We start from the raw sequence: 17,667 nt of genomic DNA, 5'->3' as shown, positions 1-17,667 counted from the left end.
TCAGCATATCTTTCACTCTCATCATGGCAGAGTGTACTTCAGGTGCAGTGCTTTCAGTCCCTAAAGGTTTTTGGATTGAGATTTCTTTTTGAACAAGAAGTCAAGCCCAAGTCTTCCATGTAGCGGTGAAGTATACTTACCACCATGTCTTGGAAAGGTCTGCAAATGTTTATTTTTATTGACTAGTTGTTGATATTTCAACTAGTCTCTTTTAAAGGAATTTCTTCTGATTTTGCTGTTTTGTCCCTTCCTTTAACTCTCTTTTTTTGGAATTATTTGTGATATGGAATGGATTATTTATATAGGCTAACTTGGTTTTTGGCTTTCACAGTGCAATTTTTTTTATCAGTCTTGTTTGGCTGGCAAATATCAGGCTAAATCAAACAGTATAAGAGAGAATCTGGCCAGCATGATTGATAGAACATAGTAATAAGACGTGGTCTGCCCTTGAATTAAGCTATACTAGGTATGGTAAGGAATAGAATTATAGATCAGCAAAATTACTCCTTCTAGCCAAGGTACTGAATTAAAACTTATGACTGTGTCTCTGAAATGTTTAAAAACAATGTTTTATCCATATGATGAGAGAATTCCAAATTCGTGCACAACATGGATTCTTAAAAAGTTGGGACTTCCCTCAGCTACACCTTTTCACTTACAGCAGTGTTCTTCCTATGAGAATAATCTGAATTGTACTGTATTTTGAACATAGACTTAGTTTTTAATGCCTCACATAGTTTACTTCTGTACTCTGATTTCCATAGAGTGTGTGTTCTGAGGACTATTTTAGAATATTAAAGGTGGAGGTGTGGAAATAATTTTTTTCCTTTGTTTTGTCACTATTTTATTTATTTAGAAGCTGGAGAGGGACCAAATGAAGTGTTCCCTTGAGGAAATGCTTTGATATAATGACTGGTATTAGTAGGGTGACCAGATGTCCTGATATTAGGGGATTTGTCTTATATAGGCAACTATGTTTCCTTCCTTCTCTCTCTCCGAAAAAAAGGTGTCCCGATTTTTCACATTTGCTATCTGGTCACTGTAGGTATTAGTGGATCTTCCATGTAAAATTCTTTTATACAGGAGTTTTGTGCTGGTTATGTGGTTGATGTCTCTTTGGCTGTTCAGATAGCACTGCACAAATGTTCACTACAGTTTTTGGTCTCATTTAAATTCACAGGTAGTTGTAGTTATCACTACATTTGTTGGTTTTGAAAAGTATTCACTCTGGTTTTATATCAGAGCCTGGTAAGGATTTTTTAAAAAAAGAAGCGAATACATAAAATCTTGTTTATAGGGGTGAAAACTATATTCTATAGCATAATTTAAACCAGGATAAGAGACCCAACTAAATTTTATTTTTCCTCTAGATTTTCAGCTGAACTCTCATCTATCAACACTGGCAAATATTCACAAGATTTACCACACCCTCAATAGGCTGGTAATGACTTGCAATCTTTTCTTTACCTAATAGCTAGTTATTTACTCTTGAATGCATTTATTCGTGCTATTGAATATTTAGGTTATTACACTTAAAAGCTTTTTTTTTTAATTTTCTGATGGGAGGGGAATGGGTTTGAGGGATCCACATTAAAGTTACACAGTTAACTGTCTCTTCTTGTGTTTTAATTGCTTAAGGTTGCTTGTATGTGCACAGGTCAGAATTAAGTTTTGGCTGAGCCCTTTTCTCTGTATGTGTACATTATGGTATGCATGGAAGCATGTGTGAAAACTGCATGTTCCTTGTGCTTACAGTTAATGTGGGAAAATATGTACTGAACACACAAATCAGTCCATTTAGAGCAATACAAAGAACAAGGCATAAGCTGTTGACGATACTTACCTCCTTCACTGTAGTGTCACAGCATTTTCCATTGCATGGCATAGCTAACCATGCACACTTTTACAGTTGAGAGCAGCCGCACCTCTGTTTCTCCCAGTGGTCCAGCAATGCTGCTCACTCCCACGCATTCAGGTACTCAGTTGTTGCCCCTCCTTCATGGAGACACGTGTCCCGCTACCTTCTGATCAGAGTATTTCTAGGCTGCACAGATGCCTGTCTTCACTGTGCATTTCCCAGCACAGATAGTTGCTTAAAGACATCTGCTCGCTTTCATTTAGGGGTGGTTAACAGATGTAAATTATAAGGTACCACAGAACACTTTCTGTGCAAGCCTACTTTATTTTTAAGGTAAAAAGCATTATAGAAAAAACATTTAAAATAGTAAACATGGATGCTAATAAGCTTACCAGAATTAACCACAGCCCTAACATGACGTCTGACAGGAGCTGTCGTTCAACCTCCCCACCCAAGGAGATTTCTTGTGGTTACCAGTTTATTACAGCTTCAGCTCAGAACTAGCACCCAGTCTTATGTGAGGCCAATAGGCCCAGTCCTTCCAACCCTATCCTAAGGATTGGGGCCCTCCCTGGACCAGGGGACTTATCCATATGCTGGATCCGGAAGAAGGCCATGAACCAATTTAAAGACAGCTTATTTATTTAAACATCTTTTTTGATGTCTTGGTTTCTGGAGAAACCACTTTGATCTAGCATATGTGGACCTTTCTAGGGACGTGGCTTCTCTGGTGATATTGCAACCTGAGTGAATTTGCCTAATTATCCCCTGCTGTTCTCCTATTTACCCTTCTCATGGAAATACATACAATTCCACAATAACACATACATAATTGCATTTTTAATGAAACAATGAACTCCAAAGAAGTTAAAACTAATTCAGTAAGGTTTAATTTTATTAAATTAACTTTAGTTAAGATATTGCAAGAAATTTAGTCTGTTATATCTCCCTCCTACAGAAGTGGATGTTGGCTGGCACCCTAGGAGAATCCATTGACTTTTTGTTTGTGTTGGTTTATTTCTTGGATGGCAGTTCTGCTATTTTGTAATTTCACATTTTCCTGTTTAGGTAACACACATTTTGCTAACAAGCCAGCATATTTTCTACAAAACATTGTTTGGAGTTGTTTGATAACCATTCTGCATCTTTCTTTAGAATCTATATGCTGATCTTTACGTTTTTAATACAGTGCTCTCCAAAGATGTTAAAATTAATTAATTAAGATTTAACTTGTTAAATAAAATTTATTTAGGATATTGTAGGCAATTGTTAGTCTGACTCTAACACACAAACTTCCTCTCTCTCTCTCTCTCTCTCTCTCTCTCTCTCTCTCTCTCTCTCTCTCTCTCTCTCTCTCTCTCTCTCTCTCTCTCTCTCTCTCTCTCTCTCTCTCTCTCTGCAACCTCCTTTAGCTGCATACTTCATGAGCTTAGTGGACAATGTGTATTCAGAGTATGAGTTATAAACTTTTGAAAAATCAGTCAAATCTCAACTAGTTTCCCTGGGAACATATAACAGTACTTTTCTTCAAGATGGTTTCCATGCCAAATTTCAACTTTTTGCTGCTGGATGCTTCAATACTAAAGCTCTTTGAAACAGCATTGCAAGATTTTTCTCCTACAATGAGGACTTTTGTGTTTCGCAATCTTTTTTTCTCAAAATAGCTGAATAAGTTTTGCTCAAGTTTTGAAATATTTTAAAAAGAGTACTCTTGGTTAGATTCCCAGCCTGGAAAATTTCAACTCAGAACAGTAATGCTTCAGAAAATTAAGAACTGAAAACTGGGTTAGAATGGAAACCATTATGCAGCCTCAGCTAGAGCAGTTGCTAGTGCATCTGTGATAATGAAAATAAATTGGAGTACTATGTCAAGTGATAGCTGAAAACACTATTATAGAGCTTTATATTATAAAGGCTACCATATCCCTTAACTGCATTGATGAAAATGTCTTACTTACAGAATCTGACAGAAGACGTTGGTCAAGACGATCACCAGACAGGTATTTGATAACTATTTAGTAGCAATATACTGTAGAAATTTAAGCATGCTATCTAAAATGATTAGTTAGATATCCATTTAAGGTATTATACTAGAAAATAACAAAAACAAATTTGTTTTCTAAAGCAGTGTTTTGAAAAACATTTGTGCTTCTAATTTCTCCAACTGTGAATGGTTCTGGTAGGTCTCAAGGACATCTGCCATTTTATTGCTACTTCCTAACACAAATTCGCTAAAGACTCTATCTGTATATGACTCTCACTTCTGGGATGTAGCTTCTTAGCACAAGACAGGCAGCATCCTCCTTGCTCTTAAGGTGTTTGGAGTCTTGTGAGCAGTAGAGGGAACAGAGCACAAGCCAGGCCCTTGCTGGCCATTGTGTGGCACCCCTTGCTGCACTTCAGATACTCCAGTCAGCTTTTTCTTGACTGGGATTGAGGTAGGAATCTTGCTTAAGGTCAAGGAGGTGAACCTCTCTCTGTGTTACTCCAGTTCTTCTCCATATTCCAGTTATACTTGTTGAGTGCCATTTGTTGGTTATAACCCTGCATTCTAACTGGGTCCAGAAAGTGCTTTGAGCCCTTTATTTTGAATGTTTGGCAGTGTTGTGATGTTGTTCTCTGTTAACTGGCACCAAAGTTTTCTTACATGGCTTGATGTTTTACAGTGTGGTGCTTGTCTTAGTGCTTGTTTCTATTAAGCTAGTGCTGTCTTTGATGTACAGTACCTTTCTCTTTAATTTAGGTATTGTATCTGGGGAAAGATAAGTTAGTGGCTTCACACCTTGATCATGTAGTAGAACAGTGCCTTAAGACTGAACATGTTTGTCATGTTATCTGCCTCAGAAGTGTTAGTTCTGTTTGCAGGTGTCACCTTGAGCACTGAAGAAAAGTGGGGAGTGCCTGTAAGTCCTCGAGACACCCCAGGAAGATTCTTGTAAGTCCAGCATATGGTCAACACAGAGCAATTAAAAAGACAAACTCATGAAGCTCAGGGCTGACGTGGCCAGGACTGTTGAGTGCCAAGATTTGGAGCCTACATGTCTTCCATCCTCCCTTGGTAAACCTAGTGAGATTGTTTCACCACTGAAGTGCCTTCTACCATCACTAGAGAAGGGCTTCACCAGATGTTGGCTCCTGAACCCACTCAGGACCTTGGCATTTGAAATTGCTGATACTGAGTGTGGCTTATGAGATGAATGAAGCCTCTGTATGAGAGGCTGAGTTAGATGATGTCGAAGGATCAGAAACTTCCCAGTGTGCATATGTCAAAACCCATGACTCCATCTCCACGTTGAGACCTCAGGATTTTCTCTTCCTGTATCTATATGCTTGAAGTAGAGATGGTTAAGTTGATTTGGGTATTGGAATATGCTCTGTAATTTGGCCTAGTCACTCCAGTCCTTTGTATGGCTGCCGTGAAGTCCACAGTACCTGTTTTGAGATAAGTCTCTTGCTCTGCCTCATCCAGGGTAGGAGCTCTACATACATTTGAAACTCTTCTTCTCAGTCTAGCGCTTGTATCCCAAGAGTCAGTACAGTAAACTCAAGCCTCAATGCTGCTGCTCTTGTGGTGGGGATTTGTATGCAGCCAGGATTAGTCCTGCCAGTGTCAGTGCCTTATGAAACATTTAGGATACTCCAGGTTTCCTTGTCGCCTACATAGATCTAGCCATTGAGCTGGGGCAGGCTGAGAATTAAGGTGGTATGCTCTGTTATATGAACTCCTATTAGACAGAGGAGTCTTTTGCTTCCAAATACACTTCCTTTATGAGGAACACAACAATGAAGAAATCCTACCTTTACCATTTCTCACGGAGACTGTCCAAGACAGCTGATTTTGAGTTAAAATCAGACTAGAAGCCTACAAGGGTTATTTCTGAGCAGTAGATGGCTGAGGAGTTTCTATCCAATAGATCTGCTATGCTTTTGCATCCTGTTCTGGGTATGCTGAGGGAAAAAGGCTTGATCGATCCCTTGCATATCTTTCCCAGTCTTGAAGGCAATTGAGAGAGTATTTGTTCTCTGGAGACAAAGTGCACGTGCAAGGAACTATTTTGGCTTTTCAGGAGCTAGTTAAAGATATACCAGTGTTGTCTGTTTCTTCGGGGGTTTGGCACTTCAGAAACATCCTTTTTTAAGAGGTTTCTACAAATCTAATGAAAGGTCCTTTTGAACTGCTCTGTTCCTGGGACTGTAAGTTTCTTAGATGGAAAGTGACTTTTCTGGTGGCAGTGACTACAGTGCTTGGTTGAGAGAGTTTCAGGGCATAATGACTTGACTTATCCTAAATTGCACAAGGCTATAATTGGTGCTGTGAACTCCTCTGACACTCCACTGCAAGGTGGCATTTGAGGTGACCTTAATGAGTTTCACCCATCAAAATTTTTCCCACCTTGGCATGCCTATCCTGGGGAGAATATTTTTCTCTACAATATGCTTAATAACCTAAGTATCTTTCGACTCTTTAGAACAAACAAAGCCCTTACAGGCCACTCAACTTTTTGTTTCTTTTGAGACAAGTCTACTGGGCAGCTTTGTTAGTAAGTGAACCCTTTCTATAAGATGGAGTGATTCAAAATCACTTGACATTTTTTTCAACCATTGAAAATTAAGTGTTTGCAGGATCAGGGCCATACGCAGGTCTGTAACTCTACTCGCATGACTAGTCCCTTGACTTCAATGAGACTACGTTATGCTAAGTTAAGCATGTGTATAACTGCAGCATCTGGGGTTAAAATTGGATTTTTATTAAGAACTTAGTGGCGTAACATCATTGTTGCTGCAAAACTAAATTACTTCAGTGTTAATAGTGAAAAATTATTTAGAGGTTCAGTATATTATAAAGTTATTATGAACTCGTTTATACACACAGGTCAAATTTTTCAAAAGTAGGAGCCTAAAGTTATGCTCCGAAGAATGGAATTTTCAGAAGCACCTGAGTGATTAGGGAAAACAAGTCCCATTGACTTCAAACTGCAAACCCTAAGTAGGAGAGTATGGCCTGATAGAAGCATTTTAGCTTTCATGATATATACAGTTGGAAGGTGATGTTGATTGCAAAGATAGCATGAGCTTTTTACTTATCAGTTTCAAATGAGTTTGTGGTGGTTTTCATAGTAAGGGTATTAATGAGGTCCTGGACTTGTCTTTTTCAGCATAATGAGTATTAACTGTGAAACTATCTTAGTTGAAAAAGTCTCTGTAAAATCTGAAATTCTACTAACAATTAAGATGAACTACATCTAATATATATTTCTCTGTTTATCTGTCTTTCTGTCTAAATAGTCACTTTATAACTTCTGTGGTCCCTATTGTTCTTGAACGTAGACAAATTCAAACTAGGAATAAGGTGCAAAATTTTAAGTGAGGGTAATATGCTATTGGAACAATTTATCTGGGATATGATAGATTTTTTCCATCACATGAGATGTTTAAATACAGATTGGCTGTCTTTCTAAAATATTTGCTGTTGCATAACCAGAAGTTATGGGCATGATGCAGGAATTCCTGAGTTAAATTCTTTGTTCTGTTTTATTCAGGAGGTCTGACAACATGACCATAATGGTCCATTCAGGCCTTGAAACCTGTGAATTATAAGAATACATAGTATTGTCCCCTCCCTCCATTGTAGGACCAGTCTTATTTCACTTCTCTTTCCCCAAGCACATACATTCTGAGAAGTAGCTTATTGATTTTGCAGTCCCGACCGTTGCTTTGGTAACTTACTAGGAACTCAAGGCCCATCCCTCTGTTTCATGTAAACGTATATATTTTATATAAAACCCCAGTGCCTATATTCGTATTTATATCTTTATTTTTATATATAGTAATTATTGCCTGAGTGTCCTGGAAATCAAACTACAGTTGATCAGCTTTGTCTTTAAGTTACACTTCGAGTGGAAGGAGTGGCCATAGGCTGTATTTAGCATTAACGTGTATCTTGGGCAGTCACATTAAAATTTAGGGGTACCCTAGAACCCATATTCCATTTACTAAGTTGTTGTGTAATGATCTAGTTGGAGGGGGGGGACAGTCCATAAATCTGGTCCTCTTGTCCTTCTCTAAACAACTGCTCAGTCCTGTTGTCATCTTAAGACTTTCAGTTTGTGCAGGTGTTTTATCTGTCTATTCACTTGCTGGCAGAATCTCTAGAAACTTTTTAAAAGGCCTGAAAAATTGCAACCTTTCTTATTTTTAGGCATTACAATATTGCGTAAATGAAATTCAGCGGATCTATTCATATGGATTTATCACTAAAAAGATGACATAGTTCCTTTAATCCATTCTATATTATGCACAGTGAAGTATATTTTGGAGCTTTTGACACCATTTAGATGTCTGTTGTTCTTCTCAAATAGCTGTCACTAGGGCTCTCATCTTTTGCCTCACAACACCAGCAATGTACTGCTTGGAATTCTTATTGTTTAACTAGTTCCTTAATTTATACTTAAGTCTGGCATAGTAATTTTTACAGTATTTAAGAGCTCTTTTAAGAAAAAAACTAGCGTGCATGAATTTATTATTTTGGAAGCCTTCCGGAGAACATATTTAATATTTACAGCACACCTTCTCTTGTCCTTTTCTTTCAATAGTATCTTCTATTTATTTTCCTTGTCTTTTCTGTGGTTTTCTTCTTTTGCTCTTTCCTAACCCATTAGCTATGTATATTTCCATAGATGAGCTATTTTGTTTTTACCTCTTCCCACATTGCACTCCTCTCTAGCATCGGCTTGACCACTCAGTACTTTCCTGAATAAAACAGATACATGAATGCTGGGGGTTTGAAGAAGACTTGAACATCACAGGTAGGTCAGTGCTAGGGAGAATTCCTGAAACTGAGAGAACCGCCTTGCTCCCCACTAAAACAATGTGAACGGGAGGGCAAGACCAAAACCAGATAATAGATAGGAGAGCATGATCAGCTGAGACCAAGTCAGTATATTTAATACCAAAATTAGCTTGAACACCATACTCTGTACTTAGTACAAAAATATACATTGAAGCTATCGTGTAAGAATGTATATACAAAATATAATACAAACAGATCCTATGAAGTTATCTCAGTTGTGCATCTGAACTTCCTCATTTATATTGCTTTTAGAGCATTTGGGAGAGATTTTCAATGGCGCAAAAAGCAGTTAAGTACCAAACTCCATTGCCTTTTGATGGAAGTTGGACACCTATCTTCAACCTGTGCCATTGTGATGCCTAAAAATGTAAAGTTTTATGGTCTGATTTGTATAAGTCTTGAGCAATGAAACATATTTAGAGGATTATATGAGGTTTTAGTATACTATTATGAATTACCTTAGGTGCCATAGGAGCTACGCAGAAGGTGAACTAAAGATTAACTATGAACACTACCCTGTTCTGCTGTTCCTTGCAGTTACCTTAGCTTGGCTTCTCTGCCTTTTCTTACTCTTAGCCTTCTCTCCGTTTCCTTGTTGAGTTCTGTGCATGCTACTCAGAGCTGTGATGACTCTTCGAGCTGTTCTTTATCCTGTCTCTTCTCTTATGCACAACTTCTTCAGGGTTCTGTGCTGTGGTTATTTCTAGTTAAGGAGTGTTGGACAAAACTCTCTCTCTGGGATCAGTCATTGTGGCTCCTAAGATAGTCAAAGCAAAATGACAAGGGAGCTCCCTCCCAGTAGGTGCTGAGTATACCCCTCCCTGTAAAGCACTTCCTGTTCTTCTTGGGCCAGAGAACAAGAACTTGGGTTAAGAAATCAAACAAGGGGGTCTTTGAGATGTATTGTGCTCTAATCACCGGGCCATTCCTTTATTTTGAGAAGTGATGGGCAAACCTCTGGTTTGAATAAATACGCAAAAGATAAGATGCTTCTCTGAAGTTCTAACACAAACTTTCTCAGGAGATTTGGGGCCCTTATTTATAATAGAGAGATTGAAACTAGCTCAAGACTACTCTTCATTCCTGTAATACTTTTCAGTGCTTTAGATCTTCACAGAAACCAGGAAGTAGAGTGGCACATAAAAATGGGTGGCACTTTATTTTGAAAGGAGAAGGGGGAAGTTTGTTTAACTTTAAAATCTCAGTTCTTTTATTCAAGTCAATTCACTGGTCTCTAATTTTTTGAGGAAAAATTCACATGGATTCACTGTCCTGCAACTATTTTTCTTCCTTGTGCTTATTTTTAATTCCCTCTATAGGAAGTCTCCGATCTTGCAGTTCATCAGACTGCTTTAGCAAAGTGATGCCTCCAAGGAAAAAGAGGAGACCTGCCACAGGAGATGATTTATCTGCTAAGAAAAGTAGACATGATGGGTATGTCATCTTAATGTGAACTAAAAATGATGAAATAACATTATTGATGAATAGCTGGTGTGATCATCCACTTGTGAAATGGTAAAAATGGCACTGAATGTGAGATTCTGTGCCTCAATGAGGAAGGATGGCTTTGTGGTTATGACCCTAGATTGGGATTCAAGACCTTGGTTCAATTCCTGGTTTTGCCAGAGACGTCTTGTGTGACCTTGGGAAAGGTAGCTTAATTTTTGTGCTCCAGTTTCCCAACTAAAAAAATAGGCATAATACTTCCTTTGTCTTGCTTTTTTTAAACTAAGAGCTTTTAAGGGCGTGTGTGCCCAGGACCTAGACAATGGGGCTTGCGCTATATTGCTATATTGTATAATAAATGGCTCAAAAAAGCAAATGTACCCCTAATAAATGTCCTCAAATGTAAAAAGATTTTTTTCTAATTGCCAGCCTGAAATCGTATCATAATACCTTATTCAGATTTATTTCTTTCCCTTTTGTTCACTATTAATAAAGGTTCTTCAAGCCAAATTAGGCCCCTAATTATGTCTAAGCAACTTCATTGGGTTTAATGGGGTTGGACAACTGTTACAGACTTGGAACTTATTAAACATGTTGATGCTGATGACAGGAATAGAATCCAGCTCCCCTTTTCTTTGCTTTGTTGACTCTGCAGTACTAACAGGAACAAAAAGTAATATACATTTCTTTTTTAAGCATTTTTTTTACTGATTTTCAGAAATAAAATTAAACAGTAAAACAGGACGCATAAGAAAAATTACAGCATATTCATAAGAATGTTGCAGAAGTACACACACAAATGGCAAATCGAATAAGGAAGTCAAACCAGAAACCACTTTTTTTTTTTTTTTTTACGGAACCTAATAGAAATGTTTATATTGAACTTTTCCTCTACTGAAATGTTGAGACAGTAAATGAGATACAGACAGCATTGCTCTCTGTAAACAAGGGAAACTGACTTTAGTGCAAATAGTAAACAAATGGTGAAAAGCTAATTAGATTTCTAACATTTTTCTGTTTTAATAATCTAAGGTAGTGTGTGTTACACAAGTAAAGAAGTTTAAAAAATATTCTGGAAGTGTAATTTTAAGGGTCTTCATTGGGTCTCTCAACATTTAGATGTATAACAAATAAAGTCTTTTCATCCTGTTAAACTCTGCAGATGTATTTCAGTCTGCTTTTAACTTTGGGGCAGAACCAGAGCCATCATTCACTGGCAGCAGGGGAATGCTCCACTCCTTGAAGTTCCTTCCAGTTTTATCTGCCAATGGCTCAGGCAGACCTCTCTTCTTCAGAGCTTTTCTGAGGAAAATTTCACCTTTTATTTCATACTTCTCACTAAAAAACGTGACTCACTAATTTGTTGATAATTCCCAGCTGCGACCCAGGACTACATTTGTCTTTTGGGGAGAGATTCCCCTTGGCTGTGTTTGCTTTCTGAGGTATTTGTGGTGTCTGAAGCTTGTTCATAGGGACAAAGTCTTAAGGGGATATTAAATAAATTGTCAGTGCTGGTCCTTTGCTTGTCTTCAGAGGGCAGTATGGTGTATAATCCTCAATGCCTGGTTCCCCTGCTCACCTTCATGGAGTGTAGCATGACAAATTCATGCAGGAAAAGACCAGATTACAGACATGCTGATTATCTAGGTGCCCATGTGTATGCACACAAAAAGGGGGGATTTCTTCCTGCGTAGGGGAGGAAGATCAGCTGCCTGAATCAGAGTTACAGGATAACGTTATTTCAACCCTCAGCATAACTCTCAGGTGGCATCAGCTCAACAACAACAAAAAAATAATTTAAAATTATGAGATCTCATTTGACCCCATCCAAATGTTTCACAAGCAGTGCTAATGGTGGTGAACAAATATTATAAAGATAGTCCCTCTTAGCCTAAAAATCCTATAGCATAAATGCTTCCCCCGAAAATGATAGTGGGAGATAAATCTGTTTCATACACATATAATGGAACCTTGCTTACTGAGATCAGATGCTCAAAGAAATCAGTTCCTCACTCTCTTAGTCCTACAGTGAGCAACTTCATAGAGGGCTTGAAGCTATTCAGAATCACTGGAAAAATAGCTTTTGCCTGATCCTGTAGAAAGGAGTACAGATCACATGGAAGCTGAAGTAGTTCTTGAAAGTGCAACAAGGGAGAATGTCACTTTGCAAGTGATAGCTGGAACAAATCCAGGATGCTATGAGTGTGGTCAGTAGCTTTCCTTAGTTGTCTCAGCAATCTGCATCACTCCCAAGCAGCCCTGTGTTGAGTTAGAATGGTTCCAGGCACTTTCAGTGTGGGAGCAAGGGCTTACCTGCAGCTTTGGTTAAAATGAGGTCATTGGACATTATCCAGAGTGGAACTGTATGGACTTGTATAACAACCACAGGCACAGTTTTGTCCCTGTCACATTTTCAAGCACCCCAAGGAAGTGCCAGGATATGAATGAAACCATACTTCATTTTCTTAATATCAGAGCAAAATAACCCATTCATGATCCTATTTCTAACCTCAAAGAATCAAGGACAAAGAGCAGGAATTAATCTGAAACATCTGAATACGTTTTTAAAGGATGCTTATCTTCACATTATTCTTTGAGTAGTGTCCCTCTGGGTACTCCAGTGTAGGTGCATCCCTGCACATCAGATTGGAGATTTTAGGTAGCATTGTGTTCAACCCACACATGTGCTCTCTCTGACTTTTGTGTTGCCTTGAGGCTGTCTAGTGCTATACGGATGAACCACCCTCAGTTCCTTCTCAACTGCCCTTCGCCTGAGACAGAGCACTAGCAGAGTCTGAGAGACGATTCAGTGCTAAATCTTACTTTAGTTTATGGAGTAGTTAGTAGAGTTTCCGTTATTTAGATTAATACTATTCCCTTTCCCATTTCTTTTACGATCATCGGACTAAAGAAGACTATAAATACCACTGTTTACCTCAACACCAACGAACCAATTGAGACAGACCAATTACCACCATCATATTGCAGGAATTTAGTTTCTCCGAATCGCTGAAATCCCCACTACTCAGTGCTGGTGTCACGGTACCAACCACATTTTGGTCTCTGGACTTCCCTATGGTACCGAGATACCATCGGCCTTTTTAATCTGCTCCACTTCTATCGAGCAAAGAAGAGGGTGGTGATAACTTATTTTCAGTCTCAATGCAAAGCTCCTCAGAGCATCATCAAGTGACACATCACTTAGAAACACATACAGAACCACAATACTGACAGGACAGACAAAGCCCACCCACTTAATATGGACACCTTTGGGCACCACCAGCCATGCCCTTCGCACCACCTTAGTGGCTGTATTGGGCAACCTTGGCAGCCTATAGACACCAGTTCTTTAGGACCTCGAGTATCTCCCATAGAGATAGAGGCAGACAATCTCTCTCAGCTTCCCTTTCTTGATCCCCTGATCCTCAAGATGAGACCTTTAAGGATCAGGAGGCAAGAAATTACTCCAGCAACAAACATTTCATCATCCTCTCCAGATGAAACTGTAATGCCCGCTCCACAATCTATGGAAGACAACTTCAAACGGCAGTCAAAAAAAAGCTAGCAGACTATTGGGAATCATTAGGAAAGGGATAGATAATAAGGCAGAACATATTGTATTGCCTCTTTATAAATCCACAGTATGCCCACATCTTGAATACTGCATGCAGATCTGGTCACCCCATATAAAAAAGGATACATTAGAATTGGAAAAGATGCAGAAAAGGGCAACTAAAATGATTAGGGATATGGAATAGCTTCCATATGAGGAGAGATTAATAAGACTGGGATTTTTCAGCTTGAAAAAGAGACGACTAAGGGGGGGACATGATAGAGGTCTATAGAATCATGACTGGTGTGAAGAAAGTAAATGAGAAAATATTATTTACTCCTCATAACACAAAAGCTAGGGATCACCAAATGAAATTAATAGGTAGCAGTTTTAAAATGAACAGAAGGAACTATTTCTTCACACAATGCACCATCAATCTGTGGAACTCCTTGGCAGAGGATGTTGTGAAGGCCAAGACTATAATAGAGTTAAAAAAAAGAACTAGATAAGTTCATGGAAGATTGGTCCATCAATGACTATTAGCTAGGATAGGCAGTAATTGCTGTTTGCCAGAGGCTGGGAATGGCTGATGGGGTGGATCACTTGATGATTACCTGTTCTGTTCATTCCCTCTGAAACATCTGCCATTGGCCACTGTCGGAAGACAGGATACTGGGCTGGATGGACCATTGGTCTGACCCAGTATGGCTGTTCTTATGGTTTTATGTAAACAATTTCAGGACTTTACCAAGAGAGTGGCAAACTCACTTCAGATCCCCCTTGAAAAAGTGAAGAAGTCGCAACACAAGCTGCTGGATGTCCTGCATATGTCCTCTTCAGTGCATATTGCACTCTCAGTCAACGAGGCCCTACTAGACCCAGCCAAAATCATTTGACAAACACTGGCTCCGATAATGCCAACATGTAAAAGGGCAGACAAAAAATGCGTCCTCCGTAAAGATGTGGACTTTCTTTTTTCCCATTCATCACTAAATTCCTTTTTGGTAGATGCTGTAAATGAATATGGCAGACAGCACCGCGCTAAATTAACACTCTACAACAAGGATTGGAAAAGACTGGACTTAACTTGGGAGAAAATCATACTCATCAGCAACCCTGCTCATTATTAGGCCCTGATGGTGCAGTATAATTACATCAATTATGGGAAACTTAATGTCTTTATTGACCATCTCCCAAATGATCAAATAGAACAGTTCCAAGCATTTCTTGCCAAAGGCCAGCTTCTGGCAAGAACAGAACTACAGACCGCATTAGATGATGTGGACATAGCTGCCTGCTTCATATCAGTAGTGGTAGTAATGAGGAGAGCTTTGTGACTTCACCTTTCCAATCTTCCAAGAGAAGTCCAAACGATTGTGGAGGACCTTTAATTTGAAGGATCCAAACTTTTTGTGGAGAAGGCAGATTCTTCACGCCACGCACTGAAGGAATCAAGCCACATTATATTCCTTGGAGATCTATGTGCCTGCACAGAAAATGAAGTACTGCAAATCGCAGACATCACAAAGATCCTGAGCAGCCCAGTTCCCTCCACTCCAGAGACACTGTGAACCCCAGCAGAAAAGATAACAGATGCAAAAACAAAAGCCGACAGCCCTCCAAACTTCAACTGTGCAGTCCTCAATGTGGAAACATCAATTTTGAGACATTGGTCAAGGCCCCAAGCTACCACTCCCACCATCAATTGCTGCAAAACTTGAACTAGTTACATCCCTTTTGGATACCGTCTTGTTCTTTCAGGATAAAAGGGGGGAAAGATAACCTCAGATTAGTGGATACTGGAGATCATTTCCAATGGTTATTCAGTCCACTTTACTTCCCTCCTGCCTACCCATTTTCCCTTCCTGTCCCTCTTCGGGGACCCTTCTTATGAGAACCTGTTATGTCAGGAAATAAATCTACTAAACCTTTGTGCTATAGAACCAGTTCCCAATCAACACAGAGGGAAGGGATTCTATTCCAAATATTTTTTTATACTGAAAAAGAATGGAGGATGGAGACCCATTCTGGATCTGAGGTCACTAAACAAATACGAAAAGGCACAAAGATTCAAGATGCTTACATTAGCAGCAATAATTCCATCTCTAGACCAGGGAGACTGATTCTTGGCCCTCAATCTACAAGATGCTTACTTTTGTATCAAGATTTAACCATCCCCCAGGAGGTTCCTGAGATTCACCTTAAGTGAAGACCATTTTTAATACAAGGTGCTTCCCTTCAGCCTGTCATCTGCACCCAGAGTGTTCTTGAAGGTCCTATCTATGGTAGTGGCCATATTCACAAATCAGGGATCATGATATGTCCATAACTAGACAACTGCGTACTCAAAGCACAGTCCTTCAACACCCTGATAGCCACGCAAAAGACTATAGATGTAGTCATGCAGTTGTGACTTCAACTGAATGCTCAAAAATTGACACTGACTCCAGTGTAACATCTAGAATTCATAGGAGGCTATTCTGATGTGACAAAGGCTGATGCTTTCCTCCTGCTACACAGATACATCATCATAACCATCTTAATCAACACCATTGAGATCAGCCCCCATACCTTGGCCAGAAATTGCCTTCAACTACTCGGGCACATGGCGGCAGGCACCTTTGCGATAAGTCACACAAAGCTCCATATGTGCTGCCTTCAGGAATGGCTCAAAATGGTTATAGACACCAAACAGAGACAGATTGAACAAACTCCTGTCTATGCCCTTGACAGTCAAAGATGCTCTCAAATGGTGGAAAGATTCACAAAATGTCTGTGCAGGGGTCCCCTTCATGTAGCCACCTCCAACATTGATACTGACAACAGATGCATCTTAACTGAGCTGGGGAGCTCACCTAGACAATCACATGGTTCAGGCAAATGATCCCCCTTGGATTCAACACTGTCTACTGACTATTGGAGCTCAGAGCAGTCAGGAATGCTTGTGCATATTTCCTACCATTTGATCAAGGGTAAACATAAAAATCAGGACAGACAACATAAATAGCCAGGGAGGAGTGAAATCACCATCCCTTTGTGCAGAGGCAGTGGCACAGCATCATTATATCAGCAGCCTACCTGCTGGGTATGCAGAATACCACAGTGGAAACCCTCAACTGAACATCCTTACAGGAACATGAATGGGAAGTGGACCTTGTTGTTCTCCACAACATATTTTGGCATTGGGGAGTCCCAAAAATAGCTTTATTTGCCATGACCAAAACCAAAAAATACTCCCAGTACTGCACCAGACCTGGTCTGGGACACCATGCTCTAGGAGATGCCTTCCTCTTTCACTGGACCACAGGTCTCCTTTACGCATTTCCTCCAATTCCTCTGATATCAAAGGTACTGCTTGAGATAAGAAAAGAGAGCAAAAGTTATTCTCATAGTTCCCACATGGCCAAGACAATACATGGTTCCCATACTTTTACTCAGTTAGCGATGTGCCCGCCAATCACTCTTTAGCCCCTTCCTCACATCCTCTCTCAGAATGCCAGACACATCCACCATCCCAACTTACAGGTTCTCCAACTCAAGGCATGGCTCCTCGATGGTTTGAAAGCATAGAGATGTCCTGTTCAGAGAATGTGAAAGAGGTGCTGTTCCACAGTGGAAAAATTAACAACTCTTCACACATATATGCAGAAATGGAAAAGATGTTTGTGACTCAAAACACATTACCAACACATCCTCTCCCTTCCTGCTAGTATTAGACTACATCCTAGATCTAAAAAAAGTCAGGATTATCCCCATGTTCAGTAAAGGTGCATCTCGCATCTTTCATCATAAGATATATGGCTACTCTGTATTCACTTATCCTACAATGACAAGATTCCTCAAGGGTATTGGTAATCTCTTCCCACAAATCAGACATCTTACTCCAACATGGGACCTGGTCCTCAAGTGCCTGACAGCCCATGACGACATGCTCACTTATGCATCTATCTGTGAAAACAG

General features: G+C 39.5%; 1 protein-coding gene across 4 annotated transcripts in view; it reads left to right on the top strand.

The window, feature by feature from the left end:
- DCUN1D4 (defective in cullin neddylation 1 domain containing 4) overlaps nucleotides 1–17,667 on the top strand; it is a 66,108-nt gene that overhangs the window by 19,421 nt on the left and 29,020 nt on the right. For 3 of the 4 annotated variants that reach the window (XM_067531251.1, XM_067531250.1, XM_067531255.1), the window contains 3 exons: nucleotides 1,371–1,441; nucleotides 3,819–3,858; nucleotides 10,028–10,142. In XM_067531251.1, coding sequence (XP_067387352.1) covers nucleotides 1,371–1,441; nucleotides 3,819–3,858; nucleotides 10,028–10,142 — 226 coding nt within the window. Of the gene's footprint in view, nucleotides 1–1,370; nucleotides 1,442–3,818; nucleotides 3,859–4,551; nucleotides 4,917–10,027; nucleotides 10,143–17,667 lie in introns of those variants that run through there. The other variant, XM_067531254.1, reaches the window with a different exon arrangement.

Source organism: Emydura macquarii, unplaced genomic scaffold (assembly GCF_026122565.2).
Source record: "Emydura macquarii macquarii isolate MOO-44397 ecotype Brisbane River unplaced genomic scaffold, CSIRO-AGI_Emac_v2 contig_3128, whole genome shotgun sequence".
NCBI lineage: Eukaryota > Metazoa > Chordata > Testudines > Chelidae > Emydura > Emydura macquarii.
Note: the sequence above shows the minus strand (reverse complement) of the source record. Positions and strands in the feature narration are given on the sequence as shown.